Source organism: Gobio gobio, assembly GCF_949357685.1.
Source record: "Gobio gobio genome assembly, chromosome: 2".
NCBI classification, from domain to species: domain Eukaryota; kingdom Metazoa; phylum Chordata; class Actinopteri; order Cypriniformes; family Gobionidae; genus Gobio; species Gobio gobio.
This window is the reverse complement of record NC_137098.1, coordinates 62092904-62113769: the sequence shown is the minus strand read 5'-3', so window position 1 is coordinate 62113769 and position 20866 is coordinate 62092904. Positions and strand designations below refer to the sequence as shown.

At 38.6% G+C, this 20866-nt stretch overlaps 1 protein-coding gene across 1 annotated transcript in view; it reads left to right on the top strand.

The window, feature by feature from the left end:
* The first annotated feature begins 3690 nt into the window (after nt 1–3690).
* Nucleotides 3691–20866, top strand: part of acap1 (ArfGAP with coiled-coil, ankyrin repeat and PH domains 1) — a 37829-nt gene continuing 20653 nt past the window's right edge. Inside the window, exons 1-11 of the mRNA XM_079809082.1 lie at nt 3691–3916; nt 4091–4331; nt 9599–9656; nt 11292–11411; nt 14138–14191; nt 14330–14388; nt 14602–14785; nt 16233–16277; nt 17267–17362; nt 20452–20526; nt 20624–20736. Coding sequence (XP_079665208.1) covers nt 4279–4331; nt 9599–9656; nt 11292–11411; nt 14138–14191; nt 14330–14388; nt 14602–14785; nt 16233–16277; nt 17267–17362; nt 20452–20526; nt 20624–20736 — 857 coding nt within the window. The 5' untranslated portion in view covers nt 3691–3916; nt 4091–4278. The remainder of the gene's footprint in view (nt 3917–4090; nt 4332–9598; nt 9657–11291; nt 11412–14137; nt 14192–14329; nt 14389–14601; nt 14786–16232; nt 16278–17266; nt 17363–20451; nt 20527–20623; nt 20737–20866) is intronic.

Genomic DNA, 20866 nt, shown 5'->3' with positions numbered 1-20866 from the left:
GTTCCCTGGTCTTGCAGAGAGTGAATTCAGCGAAAACACAGTATGCGTTTGTCCTGCAATGGCAACCGGTCACCAGCAGAGGTCGCGGTTTCACCAAACATCCAATTTAGCTTCAATTCAGTTAAAGGTTCTGTATGTAAGTTTTTGAATAAAAAAATACCATGTTTGCAGATATTTAGAAAACATGCTGAGTGTACATACTCGTTTCTCTGAAAAGCAATGCTACAGCCAGTTGTTCTACTTTGAAATTTTGAAACTGTTTTTGTTTTGGCCTGTGCCAATTTACCCAATAGTGTTTCGCCACCACAGTTTGCCAGTTGGCAGAAAGCACAGCATATGGAAGCCGGAAAACAAACTGGGCCAGAGATCACAGATTCTACCTGACCTAAAAAGCCTCAGCACCCATCTAAAGGAGCATATTAAAATACAATATCAAATCATCATAAATCAATAAATCAACTCATCATCTTACAGTGTGTGAGTCTTCTCACCTTCCATTGTCAATTGCGCTCGTTCCTGTTGCGTGTCCGCAACCCTCATGAGTGTTAGAGTTTAGATTCTCTGCCCAAGTCCGAACTTGACCCGCGGGCCGGGTCGGGCCGAGATTTCCCGGCACTATCCTTGGGCCGGGCCCTTGATCAAGCCTTTGTGTTTTTTTAATCGTTACTTTATTAGCCTAATTGGGTGGGCAGAAAGCTATGCCACAATCAGAAATAATATATACATTTTTTGCAAAGTAAGAACTAATACTACAACTAAGAAACAAATGTTGCACAAGTGAGGATTAGTCTAAAAATGCGTGTTAAACTCACAGCACATGCAGTGATGGATCTACATGCTTAAAGGGTAACTTCAGTGATTTAGCATTAAGCTTTGTATCAGTAGAAACCCCGTAGTATATTTGAGTTATGGTACTTTCCCCCCTCATATCCCCCTGAGATTTTTATTATGAAGATCAAAACGACGCTGGGGGCGGTGTTGGGAGTGGCCTCGTAGGGCAGCGAAGCAAGTGCATTCTCAGAGTTGTTGTCTTTCATCCACATGAGACAAAAATACATTTTCTGTCTTTTCTCAGTCTAGAAGGCACCAAATTCAAAAATAATTTCACATTTCTACTACATAAATGACAGTTTAAATACACATTCATCTTCCCAGCGCTAAAGTGCCCCTTTAACTAGCCTATTTCTTCTCGTTTCGAATTGTTTCGTTTAAAAGTGGACATTTCAAGCTTTCTATACACATATTTCACATGTCTGTGAGGCAAGTAGCTGCTGAGTTTGGGTTTATTTGAGACGCGCTCCAGTTCATGTGCAATGAAAGTGATCGCTCCCGCGCCTTCATGTCACGATTATAGTCTGCTATAGTCTATTTGCTTCTTATTTATTAAATCCAGGCAATTGGCTGACGAAACATTGATTAAAATTAAGATACAATTTATTTAAAAAAAAAGGCTTTCTACAAAACAAAACGTAATATTAAACAAAATATAATAACCACCAAAATCATTTCTGACCCATTCGCATTTTTGCACTGTTCATAATCAGATGAAATTTAAAAATATCATTATAATATTTAAACATAAATAGGAAACTACATACATTGTTTAATGGCTACAACAAGTATAGTAGGCTACAGTACAGATAATGTTCATGAGCGTGCGCCTGCATAGAGCGGATTATTGAGCTGAGCGGCACACCGGTCCGCTTCGATCATTACAGGCATGTTCTCGTCAGAACACCCACGTATTAAAAAATGGCCGAGGTTAAATTGGGCTCGGGCTCATTATTACAGTTAATGGGCCGGGCTCGGACACAACGTGCACGGGCTCGGGTTGGGCTTGATTTTTTGAGCCAGATCTAAGCTCTAATGAGCGTCGAGTCTGGGTCGGAGGGGGCAGGAGAAACAACCCTCTCCAATATTTTGAATATGGACTGCAGTACCCATTTCAACCACTAGCTGTCAATATTACATACTGCACCTTTAGATAGATAGTGAATGCAAAATGCTAATTTCTGTCATCATTTACTCACCCTCGAGTTGTTCCAAACCTGTATGAATTTCTTTCTTCTGCTGAACACAAAAGAAAATATCAACTGTTTAGTTACTGTCATTCTTCAAAATATCTTCTTTTGTGTTCAATGATGACAGAATTAGCATTTTTGGGTGAACTATCCCTTTAACAGGAATTTTAAAGGCCCACTGAAGTGCCTTGAAACGCGCTGCATTATTCAATGTGTTAAAGTAATTTGCACTGAACATATCAAGCAGCTCCTCCCCTTTTTTTAAATAGCCAATAGCGTTTAGTCGAAAAAGCCGCATTTTCTGGGTCCATTAAATTTTTTGGTCTGCGGCAACTCGCACATATAATCCGCTCTGTGCCATCATGTCTGCACCAGAGCTGCGGCGGTTCACATGACACTAACATGAAACCAGACGTCAATCGCCCCAATGGAAAGCATATTCACACTGTCTGAATCATTCCCTATCCCCTATATAGTGCACTATGTGCCATTCACCATGTAGAAAATAGTAAATGTGTGAACAAGTGACCGATTTCAGCTCTTCGGCGTCTGTTTATAGTGTAAGGGGCGGGGCTTCAGATTCTAGAGAGCATTTGATTGGACAGAAAATCTGACGAAAAGCTGAAGTGCAGAGTGATGTCATCAAAATCATTGATCATATTGGCGGAAGTGAGAGACTGTAAGTTTTGAATGCTTATATCTTCTAAATGCGAATGTTGTCATTGTTTGGCTACACAAGCTTATAAACAACATAAACTAAAAGCCAAGACACTTCCATTTTGATTTCATGGGGACTTTAAAGTTGTGTTATGTGTTCATTTATTTTACCGTTTCTCTGACTTTTATGCTTTGTTGCCACAAAGCATTATATCAACAACAAACGCAATAGTAAAGTAAATGTTTTTGTAATGCACAATAATTTTGAACCTGTGATTAAAAGACAAGTTTTCTCTGCATTTCTCAATCACTTTTATGTGATAAATATCACTTTTTTTATTAGACAAAAATATAAGAGTGACCGTTTTGTTTAGTTTTTAAAGCTCACTACAATTGTAGGCTACATTGATATTGTTGTGTTACTTTTGCACATTGAGTTGACTAGTGTGGACTTGCTACTACTTTGTTTACAGCAAGAGACATGGAGAGAGAGCAGAATGTTGTATGCTTTAATAGTGAATGTTAGATGTAGTGGGCGTACAGTTGCTGTGAGGCATGTGCTTATTTTAGGTTATGTCTCACAGCTTTTGCTAGTGTGTTTCTGTTTTGGATTGATGTCTTTCTTTCACTGCTGTCAGGTGGGGCTTTCTTATGAACAACTGGTTTAACCGGGACCGGTATATGGATAGGCTGCTAGCAGATTTAGTGAAAAAGGCAGTGTGGTTTTGATGACACGTGATTATAGAAACGTTGGAGAAGAACACTCCCTGGAAAACGCCTGAAACTGGGATTATGGAAGTATTCATTCATTTGTCAGGTCGCCATGAAACAATGCTATATGCTTAAAATAATATATCTTTTTTTTATTTTTTCAGACCTTGTAGTTGGTCGCCTTAAACCTAAATGTTCTCCATTACATAAGCATAATAAATAAGTAGGCTATTAATCCCTTTAAAAACAGACCTAGCTTGCTCTCGGTGCACCGAAACCCGGAAATAAAGCGCGTGAGGGGGGTGGACCAACTGTGACAAATTCAAGAGCGGAAAAAAAAGTTCTCCTGCGAAGTGCGAGCAAGTTTTAGTCACTCAAGGGAAACGTACAAGGACATGGTGGTTGATGAGTGGAAACACACATCGATGTATAACCTTCGAATCGATGGACTCATAATAACTGGAAGAAACGCGCACAATGAAAGCGCGCTCATGAGAATTTAAGAAGAGATGAGGTTATAATTATCGGTATGGTTTGCTTAATCTTCTTTTACCATTACTCGCTCTTTTTGTATCTGTATTATTGACGAATTGTGGTTATTATTTTATTTCTGTGACTCGTTGTTCAAGTGAATAGCCTGAAAAACACACACACAAACTTGGCTTCAGCTTTAAAACGATGCTTTTTTTGTGTGCTTTCAGGCAACACCCGACTGATATTTATACCGACACCATCCAATGGAAACGACTGGTTTAATTCATCCCTTCTAAACGAGTCCTGATGTTGTAAACACAATTGGTCTTGCAGCGTTGGATGTTTACAACTCTAAAGGAACTGTGTGGAATTAAAATAATTATTCGTACCAATTGTGTTGTTAAAAATTGCAAAAATGACTGTCAAACTGGACTTTGAAGAATGCCTGAAAGACTCCCCACGATTCCGGTAAGATACTTTTTGTTTGTTTGTTTTGTTTTAACACTATTTTGAAAATATTTAACAACACAAAATAATGTAAATAATAATAATAATAATAATAATAATATCGACTGTCCATTAAATAATAATTTTATAAAAGAAAGGTCACGTGCACATTCAAATGATAAACTTTCATGTCATGTGCGGAATGGATGAGGTAGCAGGTTTTGCTCCAAGTGGTTCTAGGATCAGGTCAGTGGGTTCTGAGTAATGGATTTGGCCTGGGCGTGCTTGCTTAAAACTGTTCTCAGAACAGCACGAAATGCCTTCGCAATGGCATTGGAAAGAATTAGCTGAGGTCCATATAGAAGGAATTTATGGGATGATGAGGGGGGGGCACATTTTCCATCTCCATGGGACGTTTTTTAACCATTCAAGCGAATGTATAATGCTGTTATATATTGTCTATAAAGTAATTTGTTGAGGGCGATATTTTGTGGTGCATGTTTCTTTCTCATTGTGGTTTTGGCTGTAGATTCAGTGGGCATGGAAAGTCTGACTGCCATGTTTAAGTGTCTGCCGGGGGAGCAGACTCCGAGGGTGTAGTGAGCTCAAAAACTAGGTCATTTACTTGCATATACTCACACACAGTTTCCCTTTTCATCTATCATATGCGAATGTAAACATACAGAACATGTGGATCTTGTCTGCACCAAGAGTACTGTCATGCATGGGCACTCTTGACCTTTAGAGAGCAACTGAAAAGAACGAGTTTCCACGAAGGTGTACAAACTATAGGCCACAGACAGAAAGACATTCGAGGCCTAGTTTACTTCAGACCGCGGCTGCCTCCGGTTGCTAAGTAGCGGCTGGGTAGTGGTGGGGAAGCAGGAAGTGAGACGAGAGATACTGAAATGATAAACAAGAGACAGGAAGTGCGTTTTAGGGGTGGATTGCTACGGAAACTACAACGTTTTCTTCAACGCACACATTTTTGCACAAAAAAATAAGCATATTTTTGCTATATTAAAGCTGGAACGCCCTACACAACTTTAATAAAAAGTTTAAAACACAAGGCATCATACACTTGCCAACTTTGTAAATGGTTGCAGAGAAGAAGAAAAAGACCCTGGGCATCATGCACTCCTCGGAGCTATTTCACAGACGCCACAATATTCCTCATTTAAATAATTCCCGCCTGAGGCATACGCTAAATAAAGGGGACCAGGCCTGGTTGAGTAGAGTTAGTGTTGAAACTCGCGGTTGTGCCATAGGGTGTGTCATTTCCTAAACGCGCTCAAGTGGTTGACCAATCACAACACACTGATCCAACCGACCAATCAGATTCACATTGAGCTTTTCAGAAGGAGGGGCTTCATAGAGACAGAGCATTACCAAAGTCCCTTTAAAGGTAGGGTAGGTAAGAATTGGTTAAACATTTTTTTTTTTTTTCAAATTTGTTTAAACTTTCTTTATGTATCAATACATAATTAAAATGTAAGTACTCTGAAAAAAAAGTATAAAAATTGAGTGTCTGTAGACCTCCCACGACTGTTTTTAAGACAGCTCATTATTTCCATTCACTCCACCTTCTCCCTTCTGGGCTCTTTCCAAAGCCACGCCCCCAAAACACATGAACGCGCTACACCGACCGTTCAGTCTATTTACCTGAGACTAGCGGAGACGAAGTGCATGTAGTGACATCATGTAAGAATCACATGTAATAAAAAATCTAACTTTATCATTATGAATATAAACAAATAATATTTATTTTAGTACTCACTATCAAGCTAGAATACCGATACTGGTAAAGTTTAAAATACACACACAACACAGTGTCTCCGACACACACAGATACAAGATAAAAGCATCAGTAAACATTGGTAGAGAATATAAAAACAAACCGTGGAAATATAAACGTGCAGGTAAAGTTCCCGGTGAACATGGTAAAAGAGTTTAGACAGAGGGTAGTAGCTAAAGCTAACTTAGTTCTAAAAAAAGTTCCTGGATGCGGTGTACTAGCTTTTACACATGCATTTTGTTATCTAAAGTTACATTTTGCGAAATTCAACACGACAGCGATCAACTTGAGCTAAGCATATTGAGTATTTATCATCTCTACTAATGGCTCGCTAAGTGTATAACATTGTAACTTTATGCTAAGTAATGTTATGTTAGCTATATTAGGCAGCTACGTGTGCTAGAGATACATGCTTCATGAAAACATAAACCAAAAAAAAAGAAGTATAATCAAAATGAAAGACTACCTGTCCAGCAGAAATACAGCCTCTTGAACTCCTCAAATCAAACGGGTGCGCGGCTGCGCGCATGTGGGCAGATCCTGGAGCAAAAGCGGCGGTTGCCATGGTAGCGAGAGAGAGTGACAGTCGCCCAAGCCAATCACTTGTTTCGTCCCGGACGAAAATAATGAGCGGTGTTTATTGCAGATTAAAAAGTCTAGAGTCACTTGATTTTTATACTCTCTTTTTCAGAGTACTTACATTTTAATTATGTATTGACATATAAAGAAAGTTTAAACAAATTTGGACAAAAGTGTTTTAGATCATTCTTACCTACCCTACCTTTAAGGCAAGTCATTTAACTCGGCAGCCATCTTTGAAACGCTTCTCGGGCAGCTATTTCAGTCATGCAAGTGCACTCCTATTTCTTTGAATGGGGAAACATTTTTTATATTTGAAATCTGACAACAACGGTCTCATAAATGTTGCTTCCTATGCTCAAATAGCATGAAAAGGCGTATTTTTCAGGCTAGGCCAGCCAATGCACATGTGCATTCCTAAACACTGACTGTTTCTTCATGGCAGCTGCAGTGAGGCAATGACTTTTTACCAATTGCCGGCTGGCTCTATATAGAGGGACTTATTCTGTCATATTCTCACATTCATTAATACCATATTGTTCAGAATATAAGATGACCCTGGTTATAAGATGACCCCCCATTTTCAATATGTACCTATTGGAAAAAGGCTTTTTGAAGACCAAATCTTGTTTTTGTTTTTTTTAAAGGATGCATATTTATGCATATTGCATATTTTTCATATTTACATTTTTGAATTGAAAGTTGGGTAAATACTGGTAAAATGTACAATAAAAATCAACACTTTTTAGCATACCATAAATATAACCTGTAGTCAATCTGAATTATATAACAATTAGGCAATCCATCTCATAGTGAGTAGCCTACCAAAATTTCATGAACAGTGGAAGTGAATCTGAAATCTGGGTACCGGCTTACGGTTTAAAATCCTGTACGGGGGAAGTTAGGTCCCGTCAGCGAGGCACGCAAACATGACAGTCACACAACTCTTAGACGGTGAGCTTTTATTTGACTGTTAGTGTTTTTTTTGCGCTCGTGATACTCTGACAGACTCGCAATTTTCCGTGTATTTGGCGCCACCTATTGTTGCAGGTGTATTATTGACATGTAAAAGTCTAACCCAGGGGTCTCCAAACTCGGTCCTGGAGGGCCGCTATCCTGCAGAGATTAGTTCCAACCCCAAATAAACACACCTTGAACCAGCTATTCAGTGTCTTAGGCCCTAGTTAGACACTGATTAGCTGGTTCAGGTGTGTTTATTTGGGGTTGGAAGTTTGGAACTAAACTCTGCAGGACAGCAGCCCTCCAGGACCGAGTTTGGAGACCCCTGGTCTAGACCATGATTATAAGACGAGCCCGTTTTTTCAGATGTATTTCTAAGAAAAAAATATTGTCTTATTTTCGGAAGAATACGGGTAATATGATTGCACCATCTCTGTGTATTTAAAGTGTTTGGGAGCTCTCCGAAAATTTGAAGTTTACAAGTTCTACGTGGACGTGAAAGTTTTTAGTCAGAATCTCATAACTTCGGTAATTCCTTCATGAACTCACAACGCACCTAAACTCACGCAATAGCATGAGACGTTTGACAAATGAAAACAATGTGTTCTTAAATAATTTCAGCACATCAAACATGTTTGATATCCTCTGACTGGATAGAGTCATAGTCTGGAGCTAACAAAATATCGGAATTTGTGCCCTTCATAGTCACCTTCATTTATATCGTGCTTTATATAATACAGATTGTTTCAAAGCAGTGATAATAGCAGGAAAATGCATTTGGGTTGTTGTTCAGCTGAAGTCAGTTCAGTGTTGATTCAGTTCCGTTGTAAATATCATCAACTATTAAATTAGATCCTTTCATCTACAAAACAGTTCTGCAAAACATGACGTGATTGTCCAGCTCAGTTCAGTTCTCAGTGCAGTCAGATCACTAATGTTGAATATTTCAGCAAATACTGTCGACGACTCTAGAGTATAAATTAGGGCAAAAGTCTGAAAGTTCTGTAGTGTATTCCAGCCTTTACACATAGGGTCCTATCAATGCGATGCCTGGCACGACACAAGTGTTTTTGCTAGTTTCAGCTGGATGCAGTTATCATTTTCATGTCCAGCTTATTAAATAGCAAATGCACTCACGCCCATGGGGGTGCTGGTCTGAAAACGATGTGTGTTCAGGCACATTGGCGCGTTTGAGGAACTGAAAACGACTGCGCCATTGACCAACAAAAACCTGGTCTAAAGTCAATGCCGCAATATTTTTTGTTATTAAAAGGGTGCGTTAGTAATATGTGCCTATAGACGGGTGCACAATGCGTGCTCACACTCTGCTTATTACACACACACGGACAACATTTTTTAAATGTTAAAAATAAAAAGATTCCTCTCTGGAGAAGCGTTCAGTCAATCCGCTCGCAATAGCGAATTCGCCATGGGGCAAGCACAACTGGCTTTTAAAGGGAATGGGAGATGAGACTCTGATTGGTTTATTTCACATTACGGCCAAAACACGCCCATGACTCATTAAGAGACGAGGTCTTTTGGACCATGCGCCATCATTAAACTAGCAAAAGTGGATTCGGACCCGTGTTAATTTCATTGACAAATAATTTTCGTCAACAACCTTTTTTCACTGACGAAAACGAGATGATAACTAAAAAAAATCCAGTTTTGGATGACAAAAACGATGACAAATCTACTGTCATTTTTGTCAACGGATAAAAACGAGACGAAAATGTTAGGGAGAGACGATTAGGGAAGCGATCCAGTCAGAACTGATGTCCTGTGTAATAGATGCGCACATTTGAATTGTAAACAGTGAATGAAATGATATTTAACTGGTTAATATGTTTTGTGTAAAGTAAATGTAGTGTTTTTAAAGGGTTGAGTTCAGATGAATGGGATAACATTATTTTTGAGTTGTGTGTCTGAAAATGTATGTGCTATATTTCAACAGGGCAGAAATCGAGAAGGTGGAGGTCAACGTCAGTGAACTGGAGACAAGACTTGAGAAGGTGAGGAAATGCTGAGAGACTTGCTTTTAGTGCTGAATCATTATGACTAGTGCACACACTTGTGAACAAACCACTTTTAAATGTCAGCACGTAACCGTTCTGGACATTGTTGATACCTCAAATCCTGAGGCTTGTTGAGGAGACATGTACTACTAAGTGCTCAGACTTATGATTTTTTTCACTATGTGCATGATAAAACAGTTGAACAATATCCCATAGGCTTTTATTGAACTAGAGACGACATTATCATGGAGACTTGGGTCAGTACACATCTGCCTATAGCAGCTTGCAGTCAACAATTCAGCACACATGCCACTGTATAGCTACATCCTGCTGTACCGGCGGCGAGTTTTGCATGTACAAGCAACACTCCTACTCGCATTTTCTTCAGAAAATGTTACCGTTTTAAACCATAACAGAACGGAGCCTCATATTTAGGCTTATACAATAAAATAATATCCCAAATACTGCAGGGTCAAATGCTCAATTCCTTAATTTAAAAACAAAGTCATTGTTCCTCTCTTTTGTGAAGCGATATAGTGTTATTCAGAGGAACTACAAAGAGGAATTACTCTTTGAAAAGGTTTTAACCACAATCCAAGATAATTTCCCTTAAATTTATTAGACTGAATAGTTTCAATTCACAGAGACCTACAAATTCCTCTACATGGTAATTTGTTAAAGATTTTCAATTTTCTTTAGTGCGTAAAGTTGCTGTTTTGAGCATGCATCCTGTGGAATTGGGCTACCTTTAAGTTGTTGCTGCGGGTTAATTTTTCTCCACAGATTAATTTCCATCCCCATTAGGTATGATTTTGGTGTTCCAACACCCACAAAACACCCCCCAGACGTACAAATTCACTGGAGAATTCAGTCGCCTGATGGAGAAAATAGCATTGTGCTATTTTTGGGCTTTTTTTTTTTTTACAATATTGCTCATTTAAATAATTCCCGACCAAGGGATAAGCAAAATAAAGGGACCAGGCCGGATTGAGTTCAGTTAGCAGTGGCTGTGTTAACATGGACGTTTTTTGTTTCAATCTGAATGAATTCATTCCAATTGATGAATACGAACGTAGTGTTTACATAAATGCTAAATAAAGTGATTGGGTTGATGTGCGCATTTATATGTCACAAGCTTCTGATGTGTACACTGCATGAATATACAGAGTTTGCCGCTGTTGTTGCATACTAACCATCCTCCTTTTATTCGTTTTAAAAGCAGACTAATGCCCAATCCCAATTCTATTTTATACCCCTTCGCCTTCCTCTACCCCTACAAACAGGAGTGCCAAGGCGTAGGGGTGAAAATATTCCCCTAAGAAATGGGACACCACTACTGTACCATTACACATCATCACAGGTCATCATACCCCGTTTCTTTTATTAGTGTCCTGTGACATTTAACCAGTGTGAACAGCAATTAAATGCATTGGTATATCTAACAGAAATCAGGCGTGAGTTTCCTAAGATGATACAGAATGATACAGAACATACAAGCCTGGTGAAGCCGCTTTTCCATCGGGCCAAACTGTTCTCTTTGTTTATTAACCGCTCCATATTTCATGAATGTTATTATGAATAATATGACATTAAAAAAATCCCTGATCCCGAAAAAAATGTGTGTTTGTATAGTTGGTGAAACAGTGCCACACTATGCTGGATGCGGGCCGTTCCTATTGCCTGAACAGTAAGAGCTTTGTAAATGGCCTTAAAGAGCTGGGACACCACTGTTCTGAGGACCCGACTATGGGGGTGAGTGTATCAACAGTCCTGTAACGGATTTTAAATAATCATTACTTACTGTACACAAGAACCCACACAGGGTTAGCCACGTGCGCTACCTGATACCTCTGACGGTATATGAACATATGATCACCCAAAACAGCAGCCCAATAAGAAGGAAGTAAAACATGATTGTAAATTCCAGATCTGTACGGTAACATGCGGCTGTATGCTAGATTCTAGACTGAGATGGGAAACAACAGCAATTACCAGTGCAGTGTAAAATATGGGATGTGAAGATATTTGGGTCACACTTTAGATCAGGGTACAATTCTCACTATTAACTACAACTTTTGCTTCAATAAACTCGTACTAATTGCTGTTTATTAATAGTTTGTTAAGTTTAGGTATTGGTAGGGATATAGAATATGGTCATGCAGAATAAGGCATTAATATGTGCTTTATAAGTAGTAAGGGTAAGCAAATATCTTAGTAATACACATGCTAAACTGGTTAATAGTGAGAATTAGACCCAAGTGTTACCGATCTTTGTACTTTTTCTGATAGAGGTTTACCTCAGGTTGGAAACTTTAAGTGTTTGAAACAAAGATTTGAAAAATGCTAATGTGAATGCTAACAGAACACGTTTGTTACTCAAAAAAGTAATTATTTATTTATTATATTAAAAAGTAATTAAAAAAAAGTTAAATTCCATTAAATAAAAACACATTGTCCAATACGATTCTAAGAATCCAATAAGATCCTACAGGATAAACTGAAATTCCAATAGGATTTTTTGACAAGGGTTATAAAAAGGAAAACACAGAGCATATACTCTACCTTTCAAAAGCTTGGGGTCAGTTTTATTTTATTTTTTGCAGGGGGGATTAATACTTTTATTAATCAAGGATGCATTAAATTGACCAAAATGACAAAAAAGACATGACGCAGCGCCTGAAAATAGTCCCCAGCACGCTCCCTGTGCAAGCAGGTTGTCACGTTGGTTATGTTGACGGATTTTTATGCATACAGCTAAACACGTCTCCGTGTGGACGGGGCCTAAAACACAATGAAGTTCAACCAAAAGAGAACATAAGATAATATAACCATTATACACAGGAATAAATTACATTTTGAAATATATTAAATAGAAAACAGTTATTTTAAACTATTAATGTTTCACTGTATAACTATTTTATAGTGCTGTGAATCGATTAAAAAAATTATCTAATTAATCACATTTTTCTGTAGTTAATCGTGATTAATCGCAATTAGTGAGTTTTAAATATTTTTGGAGCAATAATTTCAGTTACTCTCCAAATTAATGTAGCAACAATTTAAAGACAGCATATTTTAAATATATATTATGGCATCTTTTTATGTCCAGTATCACTAATACTTTTGTCTCTATGAAACATTAATGACTTCACATTACAGTATAACTGAAAGCTGCCAATTTCAACATTTATTAGGCTTTAAAAAATAAGTGAACTTAAAACAATCTTTACATAAACCCATTATAATAAATGTTATATTTACCCATGGCCTTCCCTGTTAGACATATACAAAAATGTAATAGTTATCAACACTAGGGCTGGGCGATATATCGCATGACATTGTTAGGCGCATCTTGTCAGTAAAGCCGGTTCCTTGATTAGTAGTAAATCGCCATCACCTGCGACACGTCATAATAATAATTAATGCGATATGGCTCAGCTTGTCAGTGAACTACGGCTCTGTGTAGTAAATGCCGCTCTATCTGAAAGCAGGTGATGGCGATTTACTACTAATCAAGGAACCGGCTTTACTGACGAGATGCGCCTAACAATGTCATGCGATATATCGCCCAGCCCTAATCAACACCTTTCTTAACTGCATAAATCATAAATTAAATATAGATTAATCATCATTAAAGCTACACACTTTCTCTCTTCCCGTTGTTCTTTGATGAACATTTATGAACATAAAGTGCTGCAGTCACTTTAAGATTGGCCGCTGCCGAACATGACGTGGATCTGACACGCTGTCCCGCGCATTTCATTTTCTCACAAGTTCATTTAAGACGTTATTTAACTAATTTAAGACCCCTAATATGAGAATACTCGACAAAACTGGCATTTGGCAACATTCTCTGTGGTGTTGTTATTTTTTGTTCAAGAGCGAAAGAGAGCTCGATTGTGTGCACGAGACTGGTGCGTGCGTGAGTGTGTGTGTGTGTGTGTGTGTGTGTGTGTGTGTGTGTCCCTCGATTAGCTCCCTAGGTGGTGAATCAGTATATTGTGTACCTGAATGTGGATGTCTCCCTGATCAGGCCCTGATTACTGAACTAGGGAGCCGATTGAGACGCACACACACAGACGGACACTGAGATACAGCACGTTTTTTTCTGTGTTGTCGTGCTTGGATGGTTTAAAAGCATTTACATGAATAAGAGCGTGATCATATAATGTAACGCTGGGCAAAAATGGATATAAAAACGAACGCTGCGTTAATTGCGTTAAATATTTTGAATGCGTTAAACTGAAAAAATGAATTGCCCGCGTTTAATGCGTTAATTTGCCCAGCACTACTATTTGACTGTATTTTTGATCAAATAAACGCAGCCTTGGTGAGCATTAGATACTTCTAAAAAAATTCAGACCTTTGAACGGCAGTACACGTGTTTGCAAAATGGAAAAGTTCTTGTGTAGCTAGACGAGTTGAAAATGATAAAGAGTTAACAGAAGCATAACAGAGGCTGCGTTTCTTTCTTTCAGGAGTGTTTAGAAAAGTTTTCTAAAAGGCTGTCAGACATTGTTAGCGCTCAAGAGGTGAGTCAAGTTCTTCCTTCTTCCTGTTACTGTTACTACTAGTAACCAATGTGCCAACAATCCGTCTGGAGATGTGTTCCTGTTTTCACTTTTCTTTCGGCTCGTCTCCCATTCCATGAATTGTGCTTCTCCAAACAGGAGGTGATTGAAACCACACAAAAGTCTGTGAAGTTGAAGCTACAGAATTTTGTGAAAGAGTACGTTTTTCTTCCTCTGCCTTTTCACCAAGGCACATTTTCTTCTTTTTGTACCACTCTACCAATAATATGAAGCTGTCTGTAAACGTATAATGCATGAATTTGGGAGTCTGAGTCACAAATCTCATCATTTTTTCATCAGCTCATTATTAGTGGCCCTTCTGGGAGAATTGATTTTAAAACGCATTTGCTCGTTCTGTATCTCCCCCTAAGGGATGTGAAGCGGTTCAAGGATGTGCGGAAGGAGTTTGAGCGTAGCAGTGAGAACCTGGAGACGGCACTGAGCAGGAACGCTCAGGCTCCACGCGGGAAACAGCATGAGGTGGAAGAAGCCAGCAATAACCTTCTGAACGCACGCAGAGCCTTCAGATCAGGGGCCCTGGACTATGTGCTGCAGGTACAAACATAAAGGTGTCCTTGTTACAGTGTAATTATAGATGCAAGTACTGAGTGATATTAATTAAGTACATGGTTTAGGGTTATTTGCATGTAATTATGCATAATTTACAGTAAGTACATGTAACAGGGACACTAAAATAAAGTGTTACCAAACATATTGTATATTTTCATATGCAATGGCTTTGAGATGTAGTTGGACACCCTTAAAAATGTCTAGATATCTCTGCATTATGTACTAAATTATCAAACCTAATGGTGTTTATCTGAACATACCTTTAAAGCTAATGTTTTATAACAACATTGTTGGGTTTCAATTAATAAAACACGAGATGTATTGTTCAGAATTAAAGGATTAGTTCACTTTTAAATAAACTTTTGCTGATAATTTACTCACCCCCATGTCATCCAAGATGCCCATGTCTTTCTTTCTGCAGTCGAAAATAAATTAAGGTTTTTGATGAAAACATTACAGGATTTTTCTCCATATAATGGACTTCAATGGGCTCCAAACGGTTCAAGGTCCAAATGACAGTTTCAGTGCAGCTTCAAAGGGCTTTAAACGATGCCAAACGATACCAGACGATGAATAAGGGTCTTATCTAGCGAAACGATCAGTTTCTGCGAGAAACCGAACCGTGTTTATGCTATTATTTTACCTCTTATCAGACGAACATGATCATCTCTGAGCTCCGCCATAACTTCCGCTAAGTGAGGTCATAGATATATTGATCGTAGATGCCTCATTCCACTGATCCGTGCAGGCGCTAATGAGGCATCTACGTATACATCTATGACCAGGCTCGTATTTTGACCTCACTTAGTGGAAGTTATGGCTGAGCTCAGAGATGATCACGTTCGTCTGATAAGATGTAAAATAATAGCATAAATACTGCTCGGTTTCTCGCAAAAACTGATCGTTTCGCTAGATAAGACCCTTATTCATCGTCTGATATCGTTTAAAGCCCTTTGAAGCTGTTCTGAAACTGTCATTTGGACCTTGAACCGTTTGGAGCCCATTGAAGTCCATTATATGGAGAAAAATCCTGGAATCCTGTTTTCATCAAAAACCTTCATTTCTTTTCGACTGCAGAAAGAAAGACATGGGCATCTTGGATGACATGGGGGTGAGTAAATTATCAGCAAAAGTTTATTTAAAAGTGAAATAATCCTTTAAGACATTGTGGCACTTTTTGGTTGTCACACGCCACTTGTTATTGATTTGGTTCATCTAGTGTAATGACATTCATATATTTTTACTGTGTGATTTGTGTCCAAATACTTTTAGGGGACTGTATATATAGACTCATTCTCAAACACACTCGTCTAGTTTCATGCATGGACATATGCGTGTACTCCATTCAGTATCGTCTCCCTTGGAATATTTGATTTTGCTTGTATTATTGTCATCGTAATTCGCCTTCTCTCTCTCTCCCTTTCTAATCTAGATTAATGTCATTGAGTCCAGGAAGAAAACTGAAATTCTTATGGCGGTATGTTGATATAGAAATTATTGGGAATATTATTAATGTGCCCCTATTATGCTATTTTAAAGTTTGCCAATTTTGTTTTGGAGGTCTTCTGCAGTAGGTTTACATGCATCCAATTATTTTTGCATAATATACATTGCACATCACCTTATTTCTCACCTCGAGTCTGAAAACGGTTTGTCCGAAGAATCAGTCTCTCTAAACTCCCTCCTTTCCGAGAGCCTACTCTGCTCTGATTGGTCAGACGGCACAGTCTGTTGTGATTGGTCTACTCTGCTCTGATTGGTCAGACGGCACAGTCTGTTGTGATTGGTCTACTCTGCTCTGATTGGTCAGATGGCACAGTCTGTTGCGATTGGTCTACTGCTTACATCATGCGTCGAAAAACCAAACACCCATTACCATATCTGAATTTCTGCTCTGGATCTTCCTCAGCACTTCAATCACAGTGACCCACAGAGATCCAAACAGTAACAATAGCGTCAGTTTTACAGTTTCAATTCCACACAAGTCCTCGTCCTAATGAATTTCAGGAAATGTGGATTCTCAGCACTGAAAACAGCGTCTCTTTGACATGTCGACAACACAAACCAAACTCTTCCAGTCTCAGCTACAACTGCAGAGTTTGAGGGTCAAAGTTGACGTTGTTCACAGTCAGCCAACGAGGATCATAGACTGGCATTATGCAAATGTGTTTCATTGTTACGTAGGTTTGTAACAGGAAGTGAGACTGGAATTACTGACGACTCGTTTCAGCAGTTCAGAATCAATTCTTTCTTTTAGGAGACAATAACTTTATTTGTCCTTTTTTTATCTTTAAAACTTTGCAGACCTTTTACATTCACAAACAGTGATATTACACACTGCATAAAAGGGAATATTCTGGAAAAAAAGCATAATTGGGGCACTGAATGGTAATAATAATCAGCACTGAATGGTAACTTACAGTCACTTTTGCTTTTGTGTTTGTCTTCTGTGTAAATGTGTGTCAGATGCTTTCTCTTATGGAGGCCCAGGCTCTGTTCTTCCAACAGGGCTATCAGTCACTCGCAGACCTGGAAAACTACCGCAAACAGCTGAGTGATGAGGTAAGATTGTCTGTCTATATCCATCTATAGATTCTAATCTAATATAATCATCTAATGACTGAAAAGAGAGGAAGGAAGAAAAAGTGTGAAGTACCAAGTAGGACAAATGCTCATGTTGCTTTGAAGGGAAAGCATCAACGTGATCATGTTGTGAAGTGAAAAAAAAAGTCATATTTCAGAGATCACATGATGGCCCATCATGACAGGAAGTTTTCTGCCAGAGTGAGCAACAACAGGAAACAGTATGTATCACACACTGGTTTGTGTGTGTTGGCTCATACTTTTATGCTCACAGAGCTTTAAAACTGCCTGAAAAAATACCTCAAAAAGCACCATCTGCAGTTTGTGGGGTCGAAACTCAAATTCTAAGATCTGCTAATATCTGCGTTCTTGTCATTTTACTGAAAAGTTACCTCAGATCAAATACTGCTCATGTGCTATAAAAGTTGTTGAAGAGTCATATATTTGTGCAGAAATGTCTGGACAAAGTTACTGTGTAACACGAATTTGAAATGTAGAAGTTTGTTGAAGACAGGAAACTTACTCACCTTCTACTGGCCTGCGAAAACCACAAAACCTGCTCATAGCTTCCTGTAAGCACAGGAAATGGTGAAAAGCTTAGCAAGACAAATGTCAAGAGAGATCGCAAGAGCCTATTCATAGCAGTGAAGTTCTTTAGAGCAGTATACAGATTGCAAATTAAAAAATGGAAACATTGTTGGGGTAGAGGGACGACTTGAATAAATTAAATGTGGCTGGGGACAAGCGGAAAAGCAGTGTGACAGCAAGGACTGGAAAAGACAGGGGGAAAGAACAGGAAATTCCGTGGAATATAACAAGCGAAAGTGGAGAAGGTGATCTTCATGACCTCCTCTTGAAATAGGTCAGGAAGTTGGAAGTCCCAGCGTATCTTGCATCCTTTCTTATTCAGTTAAGCCCTGAGTGACGTGCACTTTGACTCTTCACTAACTGTGGTCCAAAAACCCACCGCACCCCAGATAGACTGCAATTATAGTGGACTTATCATCTCAACTCTCGAAAAGAAAAGTCACATAATAACTATATACGGCAGTGGGAATTTAGGCTGAGCCTCTGTGCATGTGTTTATAATTCTATGATATACAATTACACTTCCATTCTGAGATCTAGTTAAATGCTCCAAACCTCAGTCTCAAAGTGTTTCCATCTCTTCAGGATTTTCTGTCCTATCCGCCATACGTTCATTTTCTGCTCAAATCGGATGTTTTGTGAGGTTGTCACATGTTTATTTTTAATCTGGCCTGTAAAAGATGCTTGTCTACACAGGCAATGATACCCTGGCTGATTTGCGGAAATAACCATTGTAACATCCACAAAAAAATTCATAATAAAATGTAATATCATATAATATTTAGTTTTATGTATGTAAAATTAAAGGAACGTTGAACTTCTTCATATTTTGCATTAGCAATACATGCATCAACATTAACATTTTAACTAATTTAAACACATTTATTTGTGTAGAATACATTTATTTATAGGTCTTGGCTTATAGGTCAGGCTTGCTATCATTTAAAATCATTCCAACCTTACTTTTCACAAAGCAAACAACCTGAAAAGAGTCTGATTTATTTATATAACCAGTGTTGGGGCATATTACAAATAATGTGAGTTATGTAATGCTTTTTTCAAGTTATCTAGTAAAGTAACACATTACTTTCAAATTGGCAACTCACTCAAAATCTGAGTTACTTTTTTACTTTCAATTAAAGGTGCAGTGTGTAATATTTATGAGGCTCCATTGACAGAAATGCAATATCAGACATCCCAACCTGCAAAAAGTCATTTCAGGGAGGTATCCACCCCCCTCCCCCCAACCACCACCAAAAAATATATATATTTTTTTAAAAAGGAGAACAAAGATAGGACATTTCACCACAGAACATGACTACAGTTGATTATAACAGAACAAAATAACTATTTACATACACGCCAAATGTAAACTGTACAGCGTGCAAGATTCTCATTATGTTTAACGCTTATAAGACAGTGGTACACTTTCGCGTAGTCATGGCGCTCCAATTTCTAGATGCACTGAATTGATTAATTCGGTTCGGGAGAAGAGATAAAAGCCCGCCCACACTGACAATTGATTGGTTGACTTACCGAAACAGGCCAATCAGGATGCTCTCTGTCTTACATGTGCTTCATGAGGCACACATACGCAAGGTCTCTCGCTCCCCCTCCCCCCGTGCCGGTTTGGGGAACAGTCTCTGTCCCGCATGCGCACTCTTGCCGCTCGCTCTAGATTCCGGGAGATTTTAACTATTTGCGGGCATCAGGGAGCCGCTATCAATTTGCAGGAGACTCCCAGAACTTCCGGGAGACAAGGGATGTCTGCAATATAATATACATAACTATGTTTTCAGTGGTGTATAAAGACCTTACATAATGAACCGTTTTAGAATGAGCCATTTCTATCTCCATACACCGCGGGTCCCCTTACAGTGAAGTCGCCATTTTGCGCCGCCATGTTTCTACAGTAACCCTAAACGGACAAACTTCTCTACAGAGCGCTAGCTACTCTCTGCTGTATGTAGACAATGTATCGTTAAATTCCTAGTAACTTGTAATCTGTAACCTATAATATTTCCAAAGTAACCTTCCCAACAATGAGTATTCCTCAAAATGAATAAAAACGGTGAAATGCAAACTCAGAAAATGATGCTAACCTACAATAATTATATTAAGTTGCACAAATATACTTTATGTATTTAATATCACTTTATTAAGCAATGTCTTTGCTGAAGAAAGAGTGTTGAACTTTCTTCCCCTGCGTCCTATTCTTCTGCAGTCCAGAAGGGCAGCACAGTTGAAAGTTTTGTTTGGTTAGCCCTCTTCTATACAGACGTGAATTAGCATTTCCTTCAGCCTGAGGCTTATTCATTTCACTTTGGTGTGAAAGAGCCTTTACATTTGCCAAAAATATTTAAACAAAAACAAGCAACCCCAGATGAACATTGCTACATTGCTCCTGTAACTTTGATTTAGACACAAATAAAGGAACAAACTATCAAATGTGACCATCATTTTCTCCTCTTTTTGTCTAGTATACTCAACTGGTCCTGAATTCAGCGAGAGAGAAAAGGGACATGGAGCAGAGACTCGGTGCAGTCAAGAAAAAGGTAGTAACTCTCTCTCTCACACACTCACCATTGTATCTGTACACAAAGACACTATACATGCATCTAAGGGAAGATATATTTGTGTGACTGTCTTTAGGATGTGTCTTATGATGACTCCATTATGGACTTCAGCCCAGATGCGCCCAATGGCATCGCAATGGAAGGTTACCTGTACAAGAGAGCCAGCAACGCCTTCAAAACGTGGAGCAGGTACAGCACTCTTCCAATATCTGCAGAGCAATTTATGATTTTAAAAATGAATCATTTAAATTAATACATGCATTGATTTAATAAACAAACAAAATAATACATAATAATATTGAAACTAGTAAACTAAATG